General features: G+C 44.4%; 2 protein-coding genes across 2 annotated transcripts in view; both read right to left on the bottom strand.

Moving 5' to 3' along the window:
- LOC138018627 (uncharacterized) overlaps positions 1-12,500 on the bottom strand; it is a 399,148-nt gene that overhangs the window by 126,024 nt on the left and 260,624 nt on the right. The window lies entirely within an intron of this gene.
- Positions 7,755-9,515, bottom strand: LOC138019010 (uncharacterized). Its single transcript, XM_068865678.1, has one exon. It carries the CDS (start codon positions 9,513-9,515, stop codon positions 7,755-7,757), a length of 1,761 nt encoding a protein of 586 aa, XP_068721779.1.

Genomic DNA, 12,500 nt, shown 5'->3' with positions numbered 1-12,500 from the left:
ACAAGAACTTTATGATATTCTACGCAACACCTGAGTGTGAGTATGTTATCTTTTACTTATTGGTCGCATTCCTTGTTGAAGACCGTTCCTGAACCTTTCGGTACGTTTCTACGAACTTTTTACAGCGTGATATCTTTGTCGTTGGGAAAATTCTCCTTCTTAATCCTAGACCCTAACCTTGCGACTGCTAAAACGACAACTAACTTACTAGCACGACCGATTCGAATGTTAATTAGTTAAAGACTTTAACTCAAGCACGCCCGTCCCAACGGATGGCGTTAATGTTAGCGTTCGCCGGAACATCCTCCCCCTCGAACAGGACTGCGTTCCGTTCCTTCCGTACTCTTTATATCTCCAACGGACACAACTTTGTGATTGGTCGCACATAATCTTTGCCTCCTGTTCTGACGCGTGCAACTCTGACCTTTCCGTCAGGGCCAGGAAAAACCTCTTGAATTTGACCCAAAGGTCAATGTCCTCGTGGGTTGCCAGGCTCCACCATCAGGACCACATCACCGAGAGCAATGTTGCGTTTCTCCTCAATCCATTTGTTTCGAGTGTTCAGAGTCGACAGGTATTCCTTCATCAGTCTTCTCTAACACTTGGATATGAGATCTTGTGTATATATATATAACCCCCCATCTATTTCTGGGGTTGAACGCCAGGTCATCGATGACCCTGCGTGCAAGTTGTCCGCCCATTTGGCCGTTCGGCGTTGAGACTTGTTCATCGTTGGGATCGCTGCTACAATAAGTGAGCGGGCGGGGTTCCTTCTACTTCGACCACCGCGGTCAGCAGTTCTTCATCCGTAGTTCTGGACTCCCCAAGGATTGCGCGTAGAGCTTATTTAGCAGACTTGATAAGGACTTCGAAAATTCCTCCATGATGCGATCCACCGGAGGGATTAAATCGCCACTGGATTCCGTCATGAGCTAGCTGTTCTTTGATCCGAGTTTGATCCAAAGTCGAGACTAGGTCACGCAATTTCTTTCAGCTGACGTGAAGTTCGTGCTATTGTCAATGATCATCACCTCCGGTTTTCCACGTCTGGCGACCATTCTGGAAAACGCATTAAGAAAGCTGGCTGTATCCAGTGAGTAAGCTATTTCTAGATGAACTGCTCGTGTGCTGGCACAGCTAAACGGACACAGATAACGCTTCGCAGTCACCTTTCTCGTCAGCTTTTGACAAAGGGGCTAGCAAAATCCACTCCACAATGAGCAAAACATCGCAATGATATGGCAAGTCTGACTTCAGGTAGAGGTGCCATGATTTGTTCACCTCTGCGTCTTCTTCCAAATTTGCAGACATTACACTCTCGTTTCTATGGCCTAATTTCTTCTCTCCCATTGACAATCCAGTATTTCTGTCGTAATTCAGCAAGCGTAAAGGTCACTCCGAGGTTATTATGACCTTAATTATGGATGTGGTCGATGACAAGTTTTGAGATGTGTTGTTTGTTCGGCAATATGACAGAGTGTCTGGCATCGTAAGGTAGAGTCGACATTTCTAGTCTCCCACCGACACGTAAGATTCCATCATTGTCCACAAATGGTGACAATCTCCACAGAGGACTACTTCTCGAGACGCTTCCTCTTCCTCTTAATTAAGGTTGTCAATTCCTCCGAAAAAGCGTTCTGTTTGAGTTTCTCGAACCCAGTACCTCGTTACGTTACTGATTTCTTCCGGTTCTAGGACGTTATTTCCGGTCTCCTGGCTTTTCCGATGTCTTACTCTCTTACTTCTGGAAGTGAACCTCAAGATCCAAGCTGTAACTCCTACCAAAAGGCGCCAGGAAGAAAACCTCTTGATGTCAAACAAGGGCAGGGACTGCTTGCATTGAAACGTAAGGTTGATTTTAGCCAGCTCTTGTTTACCTTCTTCACTGCAATCGCTCAAAAAGAGACGACTTTCTCAAGGTCAGGATGTCTGCCCCTCAGGTAGAAAGTTAGGTCCCTGGAACCAACGCCTTTCAGCGGATAAGTTTTTCAGGTCCAGTCCTCTTGTTGCGTCGTCAGCAGGGTTTTGTTCTCCTGGTACATGTCGCCACTGAGCTGGGTCCGATTTCCGTTGAATTTCGGCTACTCGATTAGAAACAAACGGTTTCAGTCGTCTTGAGTATCCCTGGATCCAGTAGATTACGTCAATACTGTCTGTCCGCAAGGTGTCTTGACGTAGTGGAATTCTCAGAGACCGTTTCAGCTAACCGTAATGCAAGTACTGCTGGCATTAACTCAAGGCGCGGGATGCTGACGGATTTAATCGGTGTTACTATTGCTTTGGCTGTTACCAGGGCAACTGAGATCTGTCCACTCACGTGTCCGTATCTAGCTTTGCTTACTGTGGTTCGTGCTAGTCGTGACGCGTCAACGAATGTATGAAGCGAGACGTTTTCCACTGCTTCCTCGTGGTTTCGATAGCAACGTGGGATTTTGACCTGTGGAGCTTCAGGAAACTATTTGGCCCACTGATGGGTGGTCAAATTTAAATCGTCAGGAAACTCTTCATCCCATTCAAGACCTCGCAGCCAGGCTTCTCGTAATGCCATTTTTGCTCTGATTATGTATGGCGCCAAGAACTGCAATGGATCAAACATTGTAGCAATACGACTTAGCAGGCCTCGCTTTGTGTGAAAGGACATGTTGATTTCTTTGACAATGAACGTGAAAACATCGTCACTAGCGTTCCAGTGGACTCCTAATGTCTTAACATACGGTAGTTCTGAATCGTCAAGCTTTACTTTAGTTGCTCGATCCTCTTGTGGGATTTCTTCTAGGACCTCTGTTCAAGTCTTCACCGACGAAAACAGCGTCTTTCACAGTTTTTTTCCGAGTGAAGGACTGTCGCTGCTGCGCGACGATAAAAACTCTGCTGGTTCGTTTTGTACAATTTTATTCTCCGAATTTACATTCAGAACGTTCAACAACATCGCTTTCTCACGCACATTTTTACAAAAACTCAACTCATCACTTTTACACGTGCGGACGAGGTCCCTAGCAATGGGCTGACGTCATTGGTATCATAGCAACGCGACCGGAAATGAAAGTTCAGGAAGCAGGAGGCACATCCCCGCCCCTAGACGAGACAAAATGTTTGTCGAGACGATTTTAAGCACTAAGCAAAGTTTCGTGATTGGCCTTTTATACTCTCCGAACTGAGTTCGTACTGTAACAGCTCGAACTAACCCATCCTGCCCAGGATGAGTGGACACGATTCTGCCCAACGGCCATACACCTCGCGGCTGATTTGGCTCAGCAACTGAGACAACATCTCCTTCTTTGAGGTTCTGTTTCTTCTCTTTCCACTTCTTCCTTTCGGTCAGGCTAGAAAGGTACTCTTTGGTAAAACGTCTCCAGAAGAAATTAGCTAGCGCTTGGGACTGTCGCCACATCTTTTCGAGTTAATTTCTCTGTCACTAACTTCAGCATCTTCATAACTCGGATTTGCCCGCAACAGCAAGAAATGGTTTGGGGTCAACGCTTCAATGTCCCCTCCACCATTGGACACATGAGTAATCGGTCGACTGTTTAGTATTCCTTCTGCTCCGACTAGTGCGGTTCTCAGCACTTCTTTGGAAACAGCCCTGTACGCCAGAATTGCCTTCAGCGTCTTCTTGGTGCACTGTACTAGCCTCTCCCATGCACCTCCAAATTGCGGGGCACTTGGCGGCTGAAATCTCCACTCGATTTCCTTAGGAGCACAGAAGTTTTGTATCCTCTCTTCATCCAATTGTTTGATGCATTTCCGCAACTCATTATTTGCACCAACAAAGTTCGTTCCATTATCGCTGTGGATGCTCTGCGGTCGTCCACGTCGCGCAATGAACCTTTTCAATGCCATGATGAAATGATCTGTTGAAAGATCATCCACAAGTTCAAGGTGGCACACTCTAGTACTCATGCAAGTGAACAAGCACCCGTATACCTTAACTTCACTGCGTCTTTCCTTAACTAACATAGGTCCAAAAAAGTCAACTCCAGTGTTCCTGAACACCATTCCTGGCTCAAGTCGGCACTCTGGCAGTCTTGTGATTTGCTGCTCTTGAGGCTTTACTGTCTGGCGATAACAGTAGTTGCACTTGAATTTCGCGTTTCGCACTACCTGGCGACCATGGATGATCCAATACTCAAGCCGAATTTGATTATGCAGGTGCTCAGTTGGCGGGTGGTAGTAGATACGATGCATTTCTTCGACGATCAGCGGTGCAAGCTGTAACTCTTCTTAGTTTGGTCAGTTACGAATACTTCTTCCACCCTAACAGGACCTTGTTTTCTTGAGATGCTCCAGCCCATCTTTCCTTCTTCTTTTCTTTGATGTCATCGTTCTCGCAGGGCGCTTTGACTTTATTTTCTGGCCAGAGCTCTGCTGATTCATACAGGAACTATAATATATATATATATAATTTATATAGCGCTTAAACTATAAAATATTCTAAAGCGCTTTACAATGAAAAAAGACAAATAAATAATAAATACTATTTACAAAATATATAAACGTAATGCTTACGAACTAAAGTAAACTGATTCATAAGATGTGGATATAAAAACATCAAAAAATATGTACATATTGATACAAAATTATAAATATATAAAATAAATCTAAATGCATAAAAGAAAAGAAAAAATATATATGTAAACTGATCAAAAAAGGTCATGACAATTATGTAATTAGGAGTCAATATTAAGCCTTTTTAAAAAGATAGGTCTTAAGATTTTTTTTAAAAGTCTCCATATTTGCCAATAGTCTAATGTCAAGTGGTAAATCGTTCTATATTCTTGGTCCGGCTATAGCAAAAGCACGATCTCCTGATTTTGATTTAGATCTTGGTATGAACAGTAGTTCTTTATCATCAGATCTAAGTTTATATCTCCGTGTTGGCTGAATCTGAAGTAAATTAGTTAGGTACACAGGAGACAAGCCATTTACTGCTTTAAACACTAATAGAGCAATTTTGAACTCAATTCTCTGCTTCACTGGAAGCCAGTGTAGTTTTATAAGCGATGGTGTAATGTGGTCGTACTTGGGAATAAAGCATATGACTCGTGCAGCTGCATTAAGCACCTTCTGAAGACGTTCTTGTTCATATGCAGGTAGGCCAAACAGTAGCGAGTTACAATAGTCCAGGTGCGATGTTACAAAGGCGTGGACTAGTATTTTAGTAGTGTCTGTTGAAAGAAATTTTCTGATTTGTCTGATTTTGTAAAGTCCTCTGAAGGCTTTACTACGGGTCTTGGTGATATGATCATTCATAGACATTTTATCATCAAACCAGGCACCAAGATTCCTGATGCTGGTCAAGGGTGCTATGTCGGCTGTCCCCACTTTCACAGAAGGTATTTCCACTTTAGCTAACTGTTGGCGAGTACCAATAATGATAAACTCAGTTTTGGTGTCATTGAATTTTAGTTTGTGAGAGATAAGCCACGCACGAACTTCAGCAATGGCAGCACATAACGCAGATAGTGCACGATCCATCTCTTCAGAGGATGACGGCCGAAAAGATAGATATAGCTGCGTATCATCCGCGTAGCCTTGCATATCGGGTAAATGTTTTTCCATAAGTTTAAAGAGTCGAGAAGTATACAGCAGGAACAAGATTGGACCGATACAACTTCCTTGCGGGACTCCATATTTCATTTGATAGTCTTTAGAACAAGATTGACCAACAACTACTCGCTGTTGTCTTTCAGACAGAAAAGAACGGACCCACTGAAGTGCACTACCAATAACACCGAAATCAGATTGAAGTAAGTTAAGTAGTAAATTATGATCAATAGTGTCAAATGCAGCACTTAAGTCAAGTAATACGAGAAGTGTAACCTCTTGTCGATCCATGCTTAGCAAAATGTCATTCTGCACCTTAAGTAGGCAAGTTTCGGTAGAATGGTATTTCCCGATAAGCAGATTGGTTGCTAGGAAGCGGTGCATTCTCAGAGCAGTGCGACAATAATTGTTGAAGTACCAGTTTCTCAGCACACTTTGAAATAAAGGACAGATTACTGACAGGTCGGAAGTTGTTGAGTACAGGTTCAAGGTCCAGTTTTTTCAAAAGTGGTTTCACAAGAGCACACTTCCAATCAGCAGGAACAAGTCCACCACGGATGGAGAGATTTACCATTTCGGTTATTACTGGGAGAAGTTCATCAATGCATAACTTCAGTAGCCATGTGGGAATTGGATCCTGTTTACAAAATGCACTAGAGGAGCTCATGATGACAGCACGAACATCCGATTCTGTAACGGTAGAAAATGAGTGAAGTTGAATTTCTGGTGGATAACAATTAATTTGTGGTGGAACCACATGAATGCTGTCAATTTCCTCTCTTAGCAGATCAATTTTGCGGCAAAAAAAAAATCACCAAAATCATTAGCGAGAGTTTCACTGTCATTATGAGGTGGCAGTGGACATTCTTGCTTCTTATTGCACAACGAGGTGACAACCTGAAACAGTTTACGGGAATCCCCAGCACATTGATTGATTTGTTCAGTGTAGTAAAGATGTTTACAGTCGTGCAGTAGCTTTGTGTACTTGTTGCATATTTCACGATAGGCATCTTTGTCAGATTTCCGTTGGCTTCGCAACATTTTCTTCTCTAACTTTCTTCGCTTTGCTTTCAAGGCTTTAAGCTCAGGGTTAAACCACGGGACCATAGGCGTTACAGTTACCGTTTTATGCAATAGAGGAGCATTGGGTGGAACATTAGTGGAACTTGGGTCCACTAATATAGCGAAAGCCCGCGCCAAGTTCCGTAGAACTTAGTCCCCGGGTGATGTCATCTGCAGGGTTAGCCTCTGTCGGCACATATCTCCAACTCACAGCGCCCGCCCCTAGTGTCGCCTCCAGATTGCTCATGATTGTGTGAATCTCAGACACTCGGTTACCGACGAATGCTTTGTAAGTGGAGCTCGTCTGGCGGATCCAATGTAGGACTGTGGTGGAGTCACTCCAGAGAGTTATCTTCTCTATCTTTGTAACCATTTCTTCTACCAGTGTTTGAGTTAACCGCACAGCAACTAAAGCTCCCATGAGCTCCAATCGGCAGATAGACTGTGACTTTAATGGAGCAACACGGCCTTTTCCCGCTATAAGACTACACTCTACTGTGTCATCTATAAATGCTCGTCTTAGGTAAGCACAGGCGCCATAAGCATTCTGGCTAGCGTCGCAAAACACATGAAGTGCAGTCTCTCGTACAGGTTTCTGTTCTTGGATAAGAGCTCTCGGAATTCTCACTTCATCAAGCTTTTCTGCTTCCTTGCGCCATTCACGCCACTCTCGAAGATCAGCTTCTTTCAACTCGTCATCCCATCCGTACTTCATACGATTTAGATTCTGCAGGATGATTTTACTTCTGATTGAGAATGGGAGGAGAAGTCCTCGCGGATCCCAAACAGAGAATGCTTGACTCAAGATCTTCCTCTTCGTCGTACCTGGATCATCCTTCAGTCCGGTAAACTGGAGCATATCTTCTTGGGCATCCCAAATGACGCCCAAAGTTCTGTCTGTTGGTAACTTATCTTCACTCAGTTCGAGGAATCGTGGAGATCTATCCTGCTCCGGGATGGTTGCCAAGACGTCTGGGTCATTTGTCAGCCACTTGTGTAGGCGGAAACCTCCACGACGCAGCAACTCTGTCATCTGCTTTGTCATTTCAATAGCTTCCTCGCAAGAATCTGTTGACGGTAGACCATCATCCATGTAAAAGTGCTGGTAGACGGCTTTCACACCCAAAGGTAAATCTTCCCCATTCTCATCAGCATTTCGCCTCATAGTGTAGTTCGCTCTGGATGGCGCAGACACTTCTCCAAACACTGTTCTCTCGAACTGGTACACGCTTGGTTCTTGGAAGACGGAGCATATGGTACATTTCTTTCACATCAGCGGCCATTGCAATTCTTCCTTCGCAAAACCTGAGGAAAACTCCAAACAGAGAGGACAGAAGATCTGGTCCTGTGTAGATCTTATCGTTCAAACTTTGTCCCATGAATTTTGCTGATGCATCGTAGACTCTTCTGAGGCGATCAGGTTTTTTGGGATTAATGACCAATCTGTGTGGTAAGTACCAAGTCACTTTACTATCGCACCGTATTTCCCCTTCACCCAGTTTCTTCACATAGCCCTTCTCAACGTCATCCTGGATTGACTTTGCATATCTCTCTCTGATCTCGGGACAGCTCTCAAACTTCTTCTCTAGGGATTGTAGCCTCCTCTTTGCCATTCCGTAATTGTTGGGCAGAGATGGTTCCTCATCTCTCCACAGTAGACCTGACACATACGCATCTTCATTCACACTCTTAAAGGTTGTCTTTTCCATCAGTGACAATGCTCGCTTGTCCTCAATCGAACGGGTTGGATCAGCTAGCTTGACCACGCCCAAGGTTTCTATCTCTGACTGAGCCATGACCAGCTGCTTCAGCTCCTCATTTTCAACTGAATGTCTTTCATACACTTTGAACCCATTGTATGGAGATGCTACTCCTCGCTCACCAGGTAACGAATTAGTCACCGCCCATCCAAGTGGGGTCTCAACAGCATAAGGTACCCTGTCAAGTTCCGGTTGACCTGAGGGTTTCAGAATTTGTGTTGGTAGAATCAAGTCAGAGTTGTTAGTTCCAATTATGAGTTGCACTGGACCCCTGTCAGTGTCACGCAAGTCTAAGTTCTTCAGATGTTGATACTCATGCTTGATTGTTGACCACTTCAACTTCTGATCCGGACCATTCAGGCTAGGAATTGTCTTCACATATCGCAAGGAGTACTTGACTTCCTCTTTTCCGACTCGTGCGACATGGCATTTCTTGATGTGCTGGGAAGCAAACACCTTCCGCGCATTTACTCCTTGAATTTCGAGATCTACCTCTTTGCCTTGAAGCCCAAGTGAGAACGCTAAGCTTTCATCTATAAGCGTTGTGTTACAGCCTGAGTCACGCAATGCCATCACCTGCTGTTTTCCTGTTTCTCCAAAGACAATTATGGGAAGTACTTTAACCAAAGCAAGACCACCAGTCTCACAACCTGTGTACGCTGATTGTTCATACTCCTCAAGAGGCTCCACAGCCTGACGTGGTGATGAGTCTCTACCTTCCAGGGAGACAGGAGCTGGGTTTCTCTCAACTTCTGGCACTTGTTCTGATTCACGTTTCGCTTTTTCCCGTTCAAAAAATCTCAAGTCGGCTTCATGTACAAGGGTATGATGACGCATGTCACAGTTTTCAACTTTGCATCTATTCTTACTACGACATTTACGCAGACGATGACCGGGTAATTGACAACATAAGCATAGTTTGTGTTCCTCGACAAATTTCTCCTTCTCGCTAGTCAACATTCCCTGAAAACGTTTGCACTCTTGCAAAGTGTGATTAGTGGACTGGTGAATTGGGCACTTTGTTCCACAGCTGGCGCGTAAATATTCTCCCGTGGCTCCTGCAAACAGCCCAGGTTGGGATTTGTCAGCTGGCTTACGCCTATCAACTTTAGATGTATCTGAACGCTTCCACTTTCTCTTCTCTGGCATCCACCGCTGCTTGGACTCACTAATTTTTGCCTCTTTCTCTAGCCAATTTGCAAATGAATCCCAGGTTGACAATTTCGGTTTCCCTTCAACAAACTCGGCCCATCTGCCGCAAAGGCATGTGGGAAGTTTAGAAACAGTTGCTTCAGGGACTTGCGAGCTAAGCTCGTGAACAAAGTTATGCTCTTTGAAAATGCCTATCAATTCAGAAACTATTTCTTGATACTGCCGGATCTGCACACTATTTTCTTTCACTATGGTCGGAAACTGATCTATACGTTTCTTCGCAGCTGATACCACTGTTTCTACACGACCAAAACGCTCCATGCCTCCTCGTATTTATCTGAACCTGGCATGAATTTCGCTAGACATGATTTTGCATTTCCATCCACAGAATCTAACAGAAATTTAAGCTTCTCTGTTGCATCATAAACTTCCTTTTTATCCACTTCAACATTAAATGCTGCTTTGAATTTTGAGTACTCTAGTGGATTTCCATTGAACTTCTGCACGTTTGGTTTAACGATTTTCACAAAGGCTGGCGGCATTTTCTCAAACAACTGATCTATCTTTGACGTTTGCACACTAGGGTCTCCTGTGGCAGAGGTTTTCAACTCATCTTCACCTTTAGCAATAAAAGATTCACATGTCTCTTTTTACGGGGCTCACTAGAAACCTCTGTTACGAACTCTGGTTTGGTGGATTTAACTTCCTCCATGTGAGGTTTTTCAACAACATTGTTTTCAGTAATTTCCAGGTCTAAGCGCGAGACCCGATCGTTCACACTGTCTGAAGGTAATTCATTTAACTCTTCATCAATATCACCTTTATTTGACATACCTTCTTCCTGGGCGATGGCATCTTCAAACTCATATTCCAATCTTGATTCTTCAGCTTTCTTTTGAAGTTCCAAGAGCTTTGCACGCTTCTGTTGTTCGGCTCGCAGACACTCGATCTCAATTGCGAACGTTTGCTCGGCTATTTTTAGTTCCAGTGCTAACTTCTCAGCTCGCAATTTCTTTCTCAAAACGGAACGTTTACTTGAAGTAGTAGACTCACTTGGCGTGAACAGTCGAGGTGTTTCGCCTTCTTCTCTGTTTGAGGCTCTCATCTTGGCACGACTTGAATGACTCTTCCACAATATTGAACCAGGCGGTTCGATGATACATTTTACACACAATTACACGCAGTTTCATGGCTGTCTTACAGCTTGACTCGGCGATTTTCCCCTTGATTTCACAATATCCGGCTCGAAGGACCAAATGTCGCTGCTGGGCGACGATAAAACTCTGCTGGTTCGTCTTGTACAACTTTATTCTCCGAATTTACATTCAGAACGTTCAACAACATCGCTTTCTCGCGCGCATTTTTACAAAAACTCAACTCATCACTTTTACACGTGCGGACGAGGTCCCTAGCAACGGGCTAACGTCATTGGTATCATAGCAACGCAACCGAAAATGAAAGTTCAGGAAGCAGGAGGCACAAGGACATCATCCATGTACATATCTCGGAGCAAGACCATAGCTGCTGCTGGGTTGCTGTCTTTCAAGTCTAGGGAGTGGCTGCGAAGCACGAACTGGGCAAGATAAGAGGATGCTCTGTCTCCAAAGGTTTAATGGACCGCTTCAAAGACATTCACAGGCTTTGTGGCATCAAGATCTCTCCATAACAGTCTGTGATACCTGCGGTCTTTCTCAGCGAGGACAACCTGACAAAACATTTCCTTGATGTCCGCTACCAGGGGGACAGGTCTCAGCCTAAATCGGAGGTATCTCCAAGACATCTCGTTGAAGCTTAGACCCCGTAAGCATCACGTCATTCAGGAAAAGCCCTTGCAACGTGCAGCTGAGTCGAATACTGTGCGTACTTTGGTGGTCTCTCTATCTTCCCTAATGACTGGAAAGTGTGGGAGGTACCAGCTCGGACCGTCTTCAGCCTCGTTATGCTCTAACTTCCGAACGTAGCCCTTCTCGACATTCGCATTCATTGCTTCTTTATAACGTCTCGAAACTTCTGGCTTCTTAAGGAGGTTTTTCTCTAAAGAAAACAAACGTTTCTCTGCTTCTTCTCTGTTATCAGGTACGGAGAGGAACTCTTCCTTCCATGGAATGGCTACTTCGTAACAGTCCCCGATCCATCGTCTTGACTTTTCGACCTTTCACATAGCTAAGATATCCTCCTGATCCAACTGATTGTCGTCTGAATTTCTCATTCTAAGAGAGTCGATCTCCCTCATTCCTCGTAGTTGTTCATCGAGACGGGTCTCGTACAAGGTCTGGATCCAAACGATTCTGGCGTAGGCACTCTTTTTTGCTGAAGAAAGCGCGGGTAAACGTCCAACACAGTTCCACCCCAATGGCGTTTTTTTTTTGCTACTGGGGCTCCGTTTGTACCGTAACATTCTGTCAGGGCTAGCGTGAGTTCAGGATGGTCTGATCCGATCAGACTGTCAATCGCTTTCCTTCCAGGAGCTTTAGGAAATGGAATATTCTTAAGATGTTCCCATTTGACCTTGTGTTGATTCCAGTCTGGAACAGACAAGCCTTGACACATTTGATTCAATGTCCATGTTTCAACAGTAGACTCTTTATCGTCAGCGAGAAATCTCTTGCTTTTGAGAGAAATACAACTTTCAGTCAAGGTTGTCAATCTTAAGATTTGTTCATCGGTCTTGAGGCCAAGAGCTGACACGATATCATCTTGGACATAAGTTGAATCTTACCCGTCGTCTACGAAGGCATTGACTTGGATGTTTCGACCCCCTGAGCCTATAAGCCAAACAGTAACTGTTCGCAATACAACATCGCCTGCAAACGCAGAATCACCGAAAGCACTTCGTGTTTCTATAGCGGCGTCTACACGCTTAGGCGGATTAGATCGACGTTCGAAGTGCAGATGGAATTGAAGGGTGCCTTTACAATCATTGATACCACAGCGATTGTTCTCCGGACAATTCTTCCCTTGATGGCCTGATATCAAGCAACG

Source organism: Montipora capricornis, chromosome 10, assembly GCF_036669925.1.
Source record: "Montipora capricornis isolate CH-2021 chromosome 10, ASM3666992v2, whole genome shotgun sequence".
Classification (NCBI taxonomy): domain Eukaryota; kingdom Metazoa; phylum Cnidaria; class Anthozoa; order Scleractinia; family Acroporidae; genus Montipora; species Montipora capricornis.
The sequence above is the reverse complement of the archived record's forward strand: the minus strand, read 5'-3'. Positions and strand labels throughout refer to the sequence as shown.

What these genes read in the sequence shown, in the direction of transcription:
- LOC138019010 (XM_068865678.1), bottom strand. Translation starts at nt 9,515, where the DNA reads ATGCCAGAGAAGAGAAAGTGGAAGCGTTCAGATACATCTAAAGTTGAT.